The sequence below is a fragment of the Helicoverpa armigera genome, chromosome 7, assembly GCF_030705265.1.
Source record: "Helicoverpa armigera isolate CAAS_96S chromosome 7, ASM3070526v1, whole genome shotgun sequence".
NCBI lineage: Eukaryota > Metazoa > Arthropoda > Insecta > Lepidoptera > Noctuidae > Helicoverpa > Helicoverpa armigera.
Window position 1 is genome coordinate 3,024,957 of NC_087126.1, and position 15,690 is coordinate 3,040,646.

The following is a 15,690-nucleotide window of genomic DNA, read 5'->3' on the forward strand; positions in this document are numbered from 1 at the left end:
TGATTTGAATAGCATGGTTGTGGCATCTTGCCACATACAATAAAATTACAGACTAGATTGGGCAGCTGTTCGTTCAATCATTAGAAATGTTCAATCTTTTACAAACATTAATTTATATTACCAATTTTTTTCAAACTATTGTAGTCACTTCTACTTACAAATATTAGACTATTTATTTTTGAAAACAATAAACAGCTTAAAATAATATTTTGCTGTCATATCTAACAAAGTAAAATGTTTTAACGTAATAAATTAAGCAAATATATTAATTGTCCGCAGAAGAAAAAAACGCAGTATATGGTGTCGACCATCATGCATCCCAGTCTCCATAGTAATAGTTCTAATAGTGTTGGTCGTGTTGGTACCGCTGCTCGACCAACCCAACATTGTGCATATGAACGCCACCATTGCTGCGGTTTCTTTACATTGCTCAGATGAGTGTAGGTAAGTTATCAATTAAATCTATATATTCAATATTTCTTAAAAATGCTATAAAATATTTTATTTTCTACATTCCTAAATCTTATTTGTCTGTAGAAGGTCATGCATTTCAGTATTTTTGTTCATTATTGAATAATAATTATGTTTAAACAGTTGCGTGACCACTTGTGTCAATAATCTGTACTGCGTAAAATATTTTTTGATTTTGACACCTTTGGTCTTAAGGCTTACTTAAGGTACATAAACCTGCTTAAAACCCGATTTTCAGAAATGTTATAAGTGAACAATTTTACTCTCATGTGGACTGTTAGTTCCCTACAATCCACATCTAAATTCTTTTAGAAAACGTCAATATTCTACTCCCTTAAAAACATTTATTTGGATAGCTAGCCAAAGTTATAATTCAAGCAACTATCTACTCTATTTACATAGTACTAAAGTTCAATTTTGAATGACCAGTTTTATATGCTGAAAATTGCTCAATCTTAATAACAGGTATTAGTACAGTAATGGTAGAGTGGACAAGAATGACTCTTGTGTATAGTGATTAATGACTATTTTTTATTGCAGGTTATCATTAGTTGAAAGTATACCGGAGGGGCATATGTACCCTCCCAATGTGACGCATTTACCTACGAAACATGTGTGGTTAGACTTGATAGATGAAGCTCAAACCAGGATAGAAATAGCATCGTTTTATTGGACTCTTAGATATAATGAAGAATATCCTTATAATTCCTCTATAGAGGTCTGTATATTAAATTAGTAAATAATATTTTTGTGATAGTATGCCTAGAACTTATTTACTAATATTTTTTTCAGGGTGAGCAAGTGTTCCAAGCATTATATGCTGCCGGGTCAAAAAGAAATATAGATTTAAAAATTGCTCAAAATTGGCCCAGTAAAAATTTTCCTAATGTAGATACAGAATATTTAGTTAAGAAGAAAGCTGCACAGGTAAGTAGTACCTATAAATAATTTTTCAAATTCTTATTACTGATAAATAACATATTTATTTACCTATTACTATGTATTTCAGATATAATTTTATTATTTCTTTTTTTAGGTGCGGAGTTTGAACTTTTCGAAGTTACTAGGCAATGGGATTCTCCATACAAAGTTTTGGATCATCGATAGAAAACACTTTTACATCGGTAGTGCAAACATGGACTGGCGCGCGCTTACGCAGGTTAATATACATTTATTTTGATTTTATCTACTTCAAAAAAAGGAGAAGGTTCTCAATTCGAATGTGTTTTTAGACACCTTAGTTTATATCATGTCTGTTATATTCTTTTACTTTTAGATTTTTCTAAAGCAATTTTCTTTTTTATTTATTCAGGTGAAGGAGTTGGGTATAGTTGCGTTCAACTGTTCCTGCCTAGCAGAGGACTTGGGGAAGGTTTTTGATGTAAGTCAAATTTATTTTATTTATGATTTGTTCCTAAACTATTTTGCGGTACTAATGGTCTTTCAGTAGGAGAAAACTAAAGCTGTTTATTGTGAAAGATAATATGATTTAATTTGCAACATAATGTAAGTAATAAGAACAATTTTTATAGATAGGCAATAAAGGAAAATACGTTTTGATTTGCAACATAACAGTTATTCTATAATAAATCATACTTACAAGTATAAGTATACTTATAAGATAGGCAATAAGGAAGGAAATCTCATAATTAACGCATTACAATTAAAATTAATTACACAATCCTGCTATTCATAAACTAGAAAACAAGAAAATATTACATAAACAAAATGCGCAGCTTTCATCCGTGAGGCGAGAGCTTTTAATTAGCGCCCGACTTGGCGTGTTAATATTTCATAACTACTCGTTAATACCGCGCTCTTTAAATATTCAGTATTTTCGTTACTAACTAGAACCCGTTTTTAGGCTGAACTTATTCAAATTAGCACAATTTTGAATTGTATTGCTGTGGTTTTAGAGTTCAAATTTAATATCATGTGGCAGTGATATCATACTTTTATGTAACGATGACTTAATTACAGCTCGTAAGGGTTCGTGGATTTAGCAAAACATGACTATGCTGCGTTTGATTTTCTGTCAGTCCATTTATAGGCGAAAGTTTTCATAACACATAATACCCCCTGCTACCTCCATTCTTAATCTTTAAAAATAAATAAAACAAAAGTATTTTAATTCAGATCCTTGTCTACAATCAGCTAGTAAGTAATCAAAAATCACAACATAAAAACTGAGTATCGGTCCTTATTCCCATTTCTCCAAAGTAATAGGTACTTTTCATCAGACCAAGAAAAATTAGAGGCCTCAACCGCATTGGTATTGACTGCAGTAAACCATATCGCTCTAAACAATTTTATTATGTCTCTCAAACCATCTATATTCTATGAACTTTTTAACCCCACAACAACGGAAGCAATGAAAATTATTACCGTGTTTGACCGTGAAAGCATAAATAACCTTCCAACTAGTGTCACTGGCAAGAGCGGCGACAGACCTTGGTCCGTCGCGGTATATTTAGTGCAATGCATACGATGTAATTAAATACCGATACCGAACGTTCGCCTTGTTAACTTAACTAACGATATTAGTACAAAGTACGTAAACAGAAACTATCTTATTGAAATTATGAAGTTAGATATAATGTAACCAGAGTTCACATTAGATAAACTAACAGAGCAAAGAGAAAAAGCATAAGTCACAATTTGTATTTTTTGTACATATGGTTGCATTTCAATTACTTTTTCAGAAACCGATTTTCCGATAGGGCCCTCGGTTTTCCTTCCACAAAATATTTATTGACCTACTCAGGATTTCTTCTGTGTATTATTGATTTCCTACTTATACTTATCAACTTTATGTACACTCTATGTAACTTAGGGAGTTATAATTTTTTTTTAAATACTATTTTATTTAAAAAAAAAACCTTTATTAAACCACCTTTACCTTCATCAACCCGTACAAAGTTGCAAGTTGCAATCAAGTCATTGTCAAAGTTGTTCGCTAAACATCGACTGGTACGGGGTAGCACGCCTACCCGTCACACAACTTGTGTTGAACAATTCATGACGAATAAAAGTTCGTGTAGCCACAATAAGGCCAAAAGTACTGGTGCTGAGTTCGGGCTTGCTTTACTTGCTAGAACGAAACAAAGTTTTAACTTTTCAATGTAACGTTTATTTAGGAAGAATTTTCATTTACTTAGGATATAATAAAGTTAGAACTTTTCCTAAATAAACTATGGTACTGGGTAGTCTAGAAGTTGTTAAATCATCATTTGGTCATAATTTGAAACTACATTAAGGGTCAATGAAGAGCACGGACAATGTAAGACCGCGGCGCCACGCGGCCCGCCGCGCTCGCGCTAAATCACTTGCATTTACGGCCGCTGCTCTTTCAGTGGGGATTGACCCTAATGGAGACTAGTTGGGGATGTGGTCTGTAATCCCCGAAACTGAGTATTCAAAATCCTACTTTAGTAGGTTTTAGAAATGCATAACTATGAGATAAAAATTAGCACCAAGATGGGCTACTTTTAATCTGGGTGCGGACACAGTTTCCACGGGGCGCATATTGTAATAAAGCTTTTAACAAATATCATAACTGTACTGTTTACACAATGCTGATTTATAAAATAATTTGTACAGGTTTACTGGAGCTTGGGCACTCCAGATGCCGTGGTACCCGACAGCTGGCCTTCGGAGCTGAACACTGACATCAACATGGAACACCCTGTGAACATATCCGACGCGCAACACAACTATGGCGCTTATATCACTGTGAGTACATACTTACCACTAATAAATCGACATTAGTTGTTCACCGCGGTTTCAGTAGAATGTCATGGTAGTTTTACCATACCTACTACTAAGCTAAAAAATATAATGCCAGTTTTTTTCGGGAGTATACCTACGATTACTTCAAAACGATGTTGACTGCAGAAAACTGTTCAGTCCGGTACAAAATTGATTAACATAAACTACTTTATTAAACATATATTTCAGTTCATATGTTCAGTTTTTTATCATTATAAAACTTTGAGTCGTAAAAAAATGAGAATGTTCAAAGAAGACATGTTTATCTGCGATCACAAAGCTCATCCATTTATTACCAAAAGACTGTCAAGTAAGGTTTTGACAAACAAGTGATGCAGTGATTGACGCCTCCGGCGACGTTTACAGCTTACAGGGATTTTCTTCAGTACCGGTCGTTACTTACGGTTCATCATCATCATCAGCCTATCGCAGTCCACTGCTGGACATAGGCCTCTCCAAGTGCACGCCACTGAGATCGATTTTCGGCTACTCGCATCCAGCTCCTGCCAACCGTCTTGCGCAAGTCATCACTCCACCGTGCCTGAGGACGTCCTACACTACGCTTGCCGAGGCGTGGTCTCCACTCTAGAACTCGTTTACCCCAACGGTTATCGGTTCTTCGGCTAATATGGCCAGCCCACTGCCACTTCAGCTTGCTGATTCGGTGGGCTATGTCGATGACCTTGGTTCTCTGACGGATTACCTCATTTCTGATGCGATCCCTCAGAGAAATGCCAAGCATAGCCCTTTCCATAGCCCGCTGAGCGACTTTAAACTTGTGGACCAGCCGTACCGTCAGTGTCCACGTTTCGGCTCCGTAAGTCATGACAGGTAGGACGCACTGATTGAAGACTTTCGTCTTTAGGCACTGTGGGATCGACGACGTTAGGACTCGACGTAGCTTCCCAAATGCAGCCCAACCCAACTGAATTCTCCTATTCACCTCGTCCTCAAAGTTGTTTCTACCTGACTGCAATGTCTGCCCGAGGTATACATATTTCCGAACAACTTCGAGAACGGCGCCGTGTATCGCAATCGGTTCCGGTAGAACATGTTCATTGAACATGACCTTGGTTTTGTCCAAGTTCATCCGTAGGCCGATGCGTAGAGAAGATTCAGCCAGGTCGTTCAGCATTTGTTGTAGGTCCTGCAGCGTTTCTGCCATGATGACGATATCGTCAGCAAATCGCAAGTGAGAGATGTGTTCGCCATTGATGTTGATGCCACGTCCTTTCCAGTTCAGCGTCTTGAACATATCCTCCATTGCATTAGTGAACAGTTTCGGGAAAATAACATCCCCTTGTCTCACTCCTCGATGCAATGGTATGGGCCTTGTTTGCTGATTTTGTACTTGGACGGACATTGTAGCGGCTTCGTAGAGACATCTCATCACTTGGATGTATCGCCAATCTACTTGACAACGCTGCAGGGACTCCAGAACAGACCAGATTTCAACCGAGTCAAAGGCCTTCTCATAGTCCAAATGCTAGACACAGGGCTGATTATACTCTTCGGTCTTCTGTATAATCTGCCGCACTGTGTGGATGTGGTCTATGGTGCCGTATCCGCTCCGAAACCCAGCCTGCTCCGGTGGTTGGAATTCGTCGAGTCTTCGCGCAAGTCGGTTCGTGATCACTCTTGAGAACAGCTTATATACGTGGCTTAGGAGGGAAATGGGTCGATAGTTCTTCAGCTGGGTTTTGTCTCCCTTTTTGAAGAACAGGACGACAACACTCCTACTCCACGCCTCTGGAGTTCTCCCTTCAAACAGGACGGCATTAAAAAGCTTCTGGAGCTCCCCCAGTACGGGCTTTCCTCCTGCTTTTAATAGCTCTGTTGTAATGCCATCCTCGCCAGGGGCTTTTCCATTTTTGAGCTGTCTCAGAGCGATCTCGATTTCGCCACTGCTGACTTCTGGCAGGTCTTCGGTGAGATGGCGCGTTAATGTGGCTCTAGAATCCTCATTTCCGGGATCAGGTCGAGATGCATGCGATGCGTATAACTGGCCATAGAAATTTTCCACTTCCGAAAGGACTGCCGGCACCGAAGAAACGACTTCTCCACTTGTTGTGGTCAGCTTCGTCAAGTGGCTTCTTCCAAGAGATTGTACGAACACCTTTGACCCCCGATTCAGCTCAATTGCTCTTTCAATGTCAAGAGTATTGGAGCACCGGAGGTCGCGTCGTACGTGCTTGTTGATCTCTTGGTTTAGAGCCCGCTTAGCTGACGAAGTGACAGGCGGGTTTTCACGTCGTCTCTTCATAAGCCCTAATGTCTCTTCCGAAAGCTTTGATTTCTTGCCCTTACGCTGCATGTTACAGAATCTCGAACCTTCCTCCCTGAGGATTCGAACCACATATTCGTGGTTCTGGTTAACGTCTGTTGTGGTTTCCACGGCGGCAAATCGGTTCTCCAAATTTGACTGGAACGTTTCAGATCCTGTCATGGTTTGGAGCAGTGTTGGTCGGAGCCTGGCCTTCATCAGACGGAAACGTTCAGCCTTGAAGTTGATATTCAGAGAGCCTCGGACAAGTCGGTGATCGCTACCGGTAATAAACCTATTGATCACGGAGACGTCTCTGAATATATGCTTCTTGTTCGTCATGATGAAGTCAATCTCATTTTTAGTCATAGTGTCGGGGCTTTGCCACGTCCACTTCCTTTGGGGCTGCTTTTTGAAAAAGGAGTTCATCAAAAAGAGCCCCTCACGTTCGAGGAAGTTGACGAGCATTTGCCCCCTATGATTCCTGCTTCCAAATCCATGGGATCCTACTGCCGATTCGCCGCAAATCTGTACTCCCACTTTAGCGTTAAAGTCCCCCATGACAACGGTGTAATGGGTCTTTGTAGTGAAGTGGAGGGCCCTTGATATATCATCAAACATATCCTCCACTTCATCGTCTGAATGTGTCGAGGTCGGTGCGTACACTTGCACTACCTTGAGGCTATACCTGTCGGTGAGCTTTATGATAAGGTACGCTACCCTGTTCGACACACTAGACACCTCCACAACGTTATCAGCTAGGGACTTATTAACCAGAAACCCAACGCCACCTTGGGATTGTTGGTCTCCCTCTCGGAAGTACATTAGGTGACCTGATTCGAGGGTTATGGTGTCCTCCCCCTCTCTTCGGACTTCACATAACCCTAATATGTGCCACCTAATCTTCCCAAGTTCCACTTCGAGTTGCGCCAGATGCGAGTCAAGCCGTAGCGTGCGGCCGTTGTACGTCGCCAGAGTCAGTTTTTTTTGGTGGCCTCCCGTAACCCGGAGATTCTTCGCACCCCCTGCCCCGCCGTAACCACGGTCGCCACCGTGACCGGGAATAGCGGGACTGCCGGGAACTAGGGGCCGTGGCTTTTTTGTGCTGCTCATAGAGGTATTTAGCCTACTGCTATCACGCTGGCCAGACGGGTTGATAGAGGGTTTTTTCCGAGTTTTCCTTCCTTACGGTTCGCCGCGCACAATGAAAGACGTTTTCTGATAAATTGACGTGAATCGTTTGGATTGAGAAAACATTTCGCTTTAGAAATAAATAATCTTTGTTATTTTATCCCTTTTGTGCGTGACCTTTGAGTATTTTATATTTTGGTTAAAAGTTTTTTTTTCTTTAATCGACTTTCAGCATCATTTCATAGATTAATTTTGCTTCAAATTCATCGTTTGTTAATTATCATCCAGAACATGATTTGTATTGTCGCGTGACATGAAACACGTTATTGTTTATGAGTTCCTCCTAAGCGATATTTAAATACCTGAAACATTAAACCACTGTATCATTAATTATACTTTTGATAATTCGATTCTAGTCGTCGATTTGTTCAGAATCAAGTATCGAAAGAACAAAAGACATCACACCTTGAAAATTGTCTGATGTATAACAATATCGTTAAGCAAAAATAAATTGTATATTAGATTGTCATGTTTCGCATCATCATGATTCCGACGAAGGCTTTTAGTACGGCGCGTATCACCAATAAAATTGTACCTACGTTCAAAAGGATCGTAACATTTTATCTGTCATTAAAGCTAGACAGAATGGCGTTGGAACGTTTTAAATTGGCAATATCGCGAGTGCTGTGGCTATTCCATTTAAAGCTTTTATGGCAACCATCCGGTGACCTTGATGGGTGGCTGTTAAAGTATAGTGGTGGAAATCACTGCTTCCTCCACTATTCAGGTCGGAACAGACCGCAAGGCTCGGTAAATGGGTGTTCTGTTTATACACCGTTCGACCTAGCTCCGTAACTATTAGCTGCGCAAAATGTTTGCTATGGAAAGGTCACAGCATAGCGTGTCATGGTGAAGGTGATCTTATAGTGAAAAATAAAATATATTGTTAGAATTTTTGCTCACAATTATTTGGTAGTCCGAGTATCAACTCTTTTGTTATTAGCATTAGCTGTTCAGGATGATTCCGGACAATGAACTGCCTGAGAAAATCCCTCATAGAAAAAAGAATCGAAATGGAATTTTCCGAAAGCCCTTTTGGCATTCTCTTTATATTAAAATACTTTATTTGAGTCCAATTTTAAAACGCCATATTACTACCCAGCAATTTTTACATATGGCAGTCATCCGGATAATCCAGGCCTAATTGAGATTCAGTGTGTCCAAGTGCTTTTGTTTGTACATAATTTATTAACGATGTAAAACATCTTTATCATCATGATTAACATCTCATCATGACACCTGAATATGTAAGTCCTTTATCCAACAAAATCACGAACACAAAAATTCGGCGGGCCAGCAATTTTGTTCCTATATCGGACAACCTTAATTGTAATTTTGAAAAGACGATCAAAGAATTCACTTTCTCAATCATGTAGGTTACGCACCCTTTAGGGTCTCCTCACATTTATAGACGCGGTCTCTCCAAGTGCTGGGTAAATGGATGTCTTGATATAGTTTTAATTTTAAGCTCCACAATTAAGACGTCCTAAAAATAACACCCTATATATGTACGTCATGTCAGTTTTATTTAATGAAGCTTTAATTAAAACAAAATATTTTAATCAGTTACTGAGCTAATTATTTCATTTTCAGCTTGTGGTTAAATGTTTATGTATTATGGAAGCATTTGAACTAGTCGTTAACAAAAATGGCAGACGATACGTTAGCAATTCTTGTGTTCACATCGTCTTCATTGTGCATCGTGTCTTTGTGGACTACCTGGTACCTCATGCCTCGGTGGCGATCCCTCCAAAATTACATCGGCGTCAACCAGATAACTACCGGAGCACTACAGTTGATCCTCCTGTGGATATTATTGCGTTTCATAAAAGCTGGTGTTCTAGTAGGAGTTATGGATACATTCTGTGAAATATTATTACTCATGGCAATTACTTGGTCGTTGTCATCGTCTCTGCTCGCGTACTTCAAACTAGTGCTTCTTCACAACGTCAAAATAAATAACGACAAATTAAAAGTAACAATGTTCGTGTACGGATTGAGCTCTCTCATCGAAGCAGCAATCAGTATCGTAAAAAGCATCTTCAATATTGGCCCAATGGGTGGATCCCAGTTGAGACTATATCCTTTATTTGTAATGATAACGCTGATGATAATTTTGTTCATCAGAATAATTATATCAGTGATGTCGTGTTGTAGGAAGGCAATGTCTAAGCGAAACTCTCGACATTTGGCGTCACTTATCGGAGTAGCGTTAATATGTGACACTGGTACAGTACTTTGGTTCTTTTTAGTCGTGTTCTTCTCAGAGAACAGTAAATTTATGCAATCATGTTTTTATTTTCGTATAATACCTCAAACAGTATTCTTGTTATCCAATGCGTCATCGCGTCAGCACTGGAAATGGTATTTCAATAGACGCAGACGTATGAACATGATTGTGTAATGTAAATTAAAAGATATAAGCCTTTATTTATTAACCACATTTACAAATATTTACATTTCAATTAAAAACTATTCTGGTCTAATAAAAAAGGGGGAAAAATTAAAAGATATAAGATTTGAATTCAGTCCTAAAGTTTCGGAGCTATTAATGTAAGTAAGACATCAGCCTTGCGTTTGTAAACGACTACAGTAGCTGCTTTTATAATATTGCTATTATAAAACTTATTTATCGAAACTAGGAAACTCATTAGCATTATTATTTGGGTGTATTTAACTAATTATATCTTTCCACTCCAGTTGATATAAATAATAGGTTAATTTTTCTGCGAATAGCTTATTTCGTATTGTAGTCAATTATACAGCACACCGTAGAAATGGAAGCATCAAAAGCAGAAGCGCTGTTTTTCCTTGTGGGTTGCTTTGTGTCAGTATTGTGCGTGATAGCATTGTGGACGACTTGGTGGATCTTGCCGAGATGGCGAACATTAGACAACTACGTCAGCATCAACCATGTCACGATGGGAACTATACATTTGGTCATTTGTGCGTTCATGTTTGACGGTAGTGTCCTATACATTCTGATCATTGGCTTTATATTTCTAACAACTATGGCTTGGTCATTAGCATCATCTTTAATCTCTTACTTTAAGCTGGTGCTGCTCTATAATGTTAAAGTAAGCAATGATAAACTGATGATCACAATGTTTGTGTACGGATTGACCATCGTCGTCAAAGTGTTAAATATAATACCTGCAAAATTTATATTAGGCGTAGAAACCATTGATGCGGCATTTTTAGGACTATCGCCTTTGTTCTTTATATTATTTCTTAAAGTGGCATTGTTTATAAGTGTCATAGTTTCTGTAATGTCGTGTTTCAAAAAAAGTATATCTAAAAGAAAACTTGTTCATGTAGTGGCGCTAGTCGGAGTTGCGTTATTGTGTGACGCTGGAACGTTACTGTGGGCATTTACGCGTTTATTTTTTGATGCGAACACACTGGACCCGTTTTTCTATAACAGGCTGATACCTCAAGCCGCGTTCATGATGTTTAGCCCTTCGTCGCGTGCACATTGGAGGCGCTACTTCAGAAGACGCAGACGTCTGAAGGCCGCCACCGCTGTGTAGATGTCACCGGAAAATAACAAAACTCGGCAGTTGATCAATTTTATAGGTAGTTGATCAACTCTCGGAAAATAATAAACGGCATTTGAAATGGGCTACTTAACGTATGTATTTTAGTAAGTTGATTAATTTACGGCGCCTTGCCGTTAAATCATCCGACAAAGGCGAGGTGTACGTTGATTGCTCGACAGACTCACGTGCTTTCTCATGCTAAATGCTTATAATGAATGCTGTCGACCAATCAGAGAAAAGTGTATTAAATGACGGATAATAGTGTACTGTCAAATAGTACACTGGGCAACGATTGGCCCATTTGTGGATGATTTTACTTGAAGCAATTATTAAATTACGGCTAGGTACCGTAAGTTGACCAATTAGCTAAAATGCAATGCGTTAAATGGTACACTTCAACTGCCGTTTATTATTTTCCAAGAGTTGATCAACTACCTATAAAATTGATCGACTGACCAGTTTTGTTATTTTCCGGTGACATAGATACATTCACGCATGCAGCTTTAAAATATAATGTTACAAATAATTTCCGTACTACTACGACTATACTTTCCATACAATTCTGCGATCCTATTTTGTAAATAATGGAAAACTCATGTTGTACCTACTTTTCGTTTAGTTTAGTTAGGAATAAATGTTTGAGTAACTAAACATTTTTTTGTTTATTCCATCTATAAAATAAAATTACTTTGCAGCATTTTTGTCCCCAAGGCAAAATAGGTGTAAAGGTAAAATAAAGTCCAGATCCGACTAGGCAATATTATAAATGTGAAAATTCTTGAGCATGTTTGGATGTATGTTTGTTATTCTTTCACGCAAAAGCTGGATCGGTCTGGTTGAAATTTGGTATGTAGATAGGTGATACCCTGGATTAATATATACCTTAGCATTTTTATCAACACACCATGCGGGCGTAGTCGCGGGCGGAAGCTAGTAACACATTCATATAAATTGCTGTAGCACGTCCGGATTTGCAACTACCTCTGTATAAGTACCAATCTTTATGATAACTACTTATAAATTTAGAAGATTTAGGATCGGTTACTATGTATTCTGCACAAACCGCTTCTGATTGATTACAGTCTGGCAGATTTTTTAGTGCAGTTTACAATCAGCTGCTATCAGTCAGTTCATTCAATGGTACAAATCGCTCTACAATCGCTTAAAAACTGCTAGCTGTCAACTGCACTCATGTCGCGGTGGCACTACGATGATGCCGATTATGTCCTCCTAGTCGATTTATCGGCTCGGCGGCTGTTCTGGTAGGTATAAAGAGATCATCAGATTCTATTTTATGTTTGCCACAATGACAAACTTTATGTGACCATAGGAAATTCATTAGCGTTTTTATCGGGTGGCATTTTACTAATTACCCATATCTTTCCACAACAGTTGATATGAATAATAGCTTATATTAATGCACAAATTACGTACTTGATATTAGCGTATTATTCAGTTCAGTCATACAGCATTGGTACAGTAGAATGGGAGAGTCAATAGCAGAAGTGCTGTTTTTACTTGTGGGTTGCTTTGTGTCGGTATTGAGCGTCATAGCATTGTGGACGACTTGGTGGATCTTGCCGAGATGGCGAACATTAGACAACTACGTCAGCATCAACCATGTCACGATGGGAACTATACATTTGTTTTTTTGTGCATTCATGTTTAACGGTGGTTTCTTAAACGATGTTCCGATCAGTGGCTTTATATTTCTAATAACTATGGCTTGGTCATTAGCATCATCTTTAATCTCTTACTTTAAGCTGGTGCTGCTCTATAATGTTAAAGTAAGCAATGATAAACTGATAATCACAATCTTTGTATACGGATTGACCATCGTCGTCAAAGTGTTAAATATAATAGTTATAGTTACAGCCTATTTATCGTCCCACTGCTGGGCACAGGCCTCCTCTCACACGGAGAAGGATTGAGCATTAATCACCACGCTTGCTCAATGCGGGTTGGTGATTTCAGACTATATAGTCCAGGTTTCCTCAAGATGTTTTCCTTCACCTTTTTATCAGCCATACCTGCAAAATTTATATTAGGCGTAGAAACCATTGATGCGGCATTTTTAGGACTGTCGCCTTTGTTCTTTATATTATTTCTTAAAGTAGCATTGTTTATAAGTGTCATAGCTTCTGTAATGTCGTGTTTCAAAAGAAGTATATCCAAAAGAAAATTTGGTCATGTAGTGGCGCTAGTCGGAGTTGCGTTATTGTGTGACGCTGGAACGTTACTATGGGCATTCACGCGTTTATTTTTTGATGCGAACACACTGGACCCGTTTTTCTATAACAGGCTGATACCTCAGGCCGCGTTCATGATGTTTAGCCCTTCGTCGCGTGCACATTGGAGGCGGTACTTCAGAAGACGCAGACGTCTGAAGGCCGCCACCGCTGTGTAGATGTCACCGGAAAATAACAAAATTCGTCAGTTAATAATCAGTTAAAATAAACTTCAGTTAAAAATAATAAACGGCATTTGAAATGGGCTATTTAACGTATGTATTTTAGTAAGTTGATAATTTTACGGCGCCTTGCCGTTAAATCATCCGACAAAGGCGAGGTGTACGTTGATTGGCCAAAAGACTCACGTGCTTTCTCATGCTAAATGCTTATAATGAATGCTATCGACCAATCAGAGAAAAGTGACGAAGGTGACGGATAATAGTGTACCGTCAAATAGTACACCGGGCAACGATTGGCCCATTTGTGGATGATTTTACTTGTAGCAATTATTAAATTACGGCTAGGTACCGTAAGTTGACCAATTAGCTAAAATTCAATGCGTTAAATTGCACTTCAACTGCCGTTTATTATTTTCCGAGAGTTGATCAACTACCTATAAAATTGATCAACTGACGAGTTTTGTTATTTTCCGGTGACATAGATACATTCACGCATGCGGCTTTGAAATATGATGTTACAAATAATTTGCGTACTGCTACGACTAAACTTTCCATACAATCCTGTGATCCTATTTTGTAATTAATGGAAAACTTATGGGGTATAATTTAGACGGTCACCAAAAATATTTTAAGGACTCTAAGCTAAGGCACCAAATAAAATAAACAACTCCAAAAAAAATAAATTGACTTTATTTAAAGGGCACTAAAGTATATAATGTTATGATCCAAAAAAAATAAAATAACATCAGAAAAATCGCAAATTTCGCACAAATATTATTTTTGGTTCCCAAAATGGATTAATGGTCACCAAATTCTATCCAACTAAAAGATTAATATTACTACCAAAAATCAAAGTTAGTGACGAAAACGAATCGCTGCAAAACCGACTCCACGTAGTCTTGTCTGCCCTACCCCTAGAGTGCAATTAAAAACCGCGTAGGCGCGGAGGGGCGAGGCGGCCTGCGAGCTGAGGCGCAGGTAGTTTTAAGGCTCGCCGCCGCGGCTGAGGCTGGCCGGCTCGGCCGGCCAGCAAGCCGAAGCTGCGGTGGTGAGCGTGAAAACCATCTGCGACGATAAGCTCGCATGGGACCGCCGGAGCCCCGCAGCGCCGGAGCCGTGACAGAAGCCATGCTTGCTGCATGTTGCGTGCTTACATTTTAAACGCACTGAGTTACACACAAATTCATATAACAATAAATAAGCGACGTACGTTTGGTAACCCTAGTACTAATATTCTAGCGATCGTTAGCTTTTTTAGTCTAACAAAAATGACCAAATTAGGAGTCATGGTATTACATAATTGGTAACATCTAAGTAGTGACAATATATAATATTTGGTCTAAAGTGTATTTTAAAGGCGTCCATATATTTTTTTAGTAGTCAATAATACGAAAAAATGGTTTTATCTAATAATATTTTTGGAAACGTTATTTGGTGACCATTTATCCATTTTGGTAACCGTTTAGAATTTTTTTGGTAGTAAAATAGGTACTTTTTTGGGTGGCGTTTAAACACAAGCCAAACTTATGTTGTACTTTTCATTTAGTTTAGTTAGGAATAAATGTTTGAGTAACTAAAAAATTTTTTGTTTATTCCATCTATTAAATAAAATTACTTTGCAGCATTTTTGTCCCCAAGGCAAAATAGGTGTAAAGGTAAAATAAAGTCCAGATCCTACTAGGTAATATTATAAATGTGAAAATTCGCGAGCATGTTTGGATGTATGTTTGTTATTCTTTCACCCAAAAAACAGCTGGATCGGTTTTGGTTGAAATTTGGTATGTAGGTGGGTGATACCCTGGATTAATATATACCTAAGCATTTTTATCACCACACCACGCTTGCGAAGTCGCGGGCGGAAACTAGTAACACATTCATATAAATTGCTGTAGCACGTCCGGATTTGCAACTATATAAGTACCAATCTTTATGATAACTACTTATTTTAGAAGATTTAGGATTGATTACTATGTATTCTGCACAAACCGCTCCTGATTGATTACAGTCTGGCTGTTTTTTTAGTGCAGTTTACAATCAGCTGCTATCAG

The 15,690-nt window shown here is 38.6% G+C and overlaps 1 protein-coding gene across 5 annotated transcripts in view; it reads left to right on the forward strand.

Moving 5' to 3' along the window:
* Window positions 1-15,690, forward strand: part of LOC110378459 (5'-3' exonuclease PLD3) — a 570,622-nt gene that overhangs the window by 32,939 nt on the left and 521,993 nt on the right. For all 5 annotated transcript variants that reach the window (XR_010276652.1, XM_049847593.2, XM_049847596.2 and 2 more), the window contains exons 3-8: window positions 280-444; window positions 1,012-1,189; window positions 1,264-1,398; window positions 1,508-1,630; window positions 1,784-1,852; window positions 4,072-4,203. Coding sequence is in view for 4 of the 5 variants with exons in the window: in XM_049847593.2 (XP_049703550.2) it covers window positions 280-444; window positions 1,012-1,189; window positions 1,264-1,398; window positions 1,508-1,630; window positions 1,784-1,852; window positions 4,072-4,203 (802 nt within the window). In the remaining variant the exon portion in view is untranslated. The remainder of the gene's footprint in view (window positions 1-279; window positions 445-1,011; window positions 1,190-1,263; window positions 1,399-1,507; window positions 1,631-1,783; window positions 1,853-4,071; window positions 4,204-15,690) is intronic.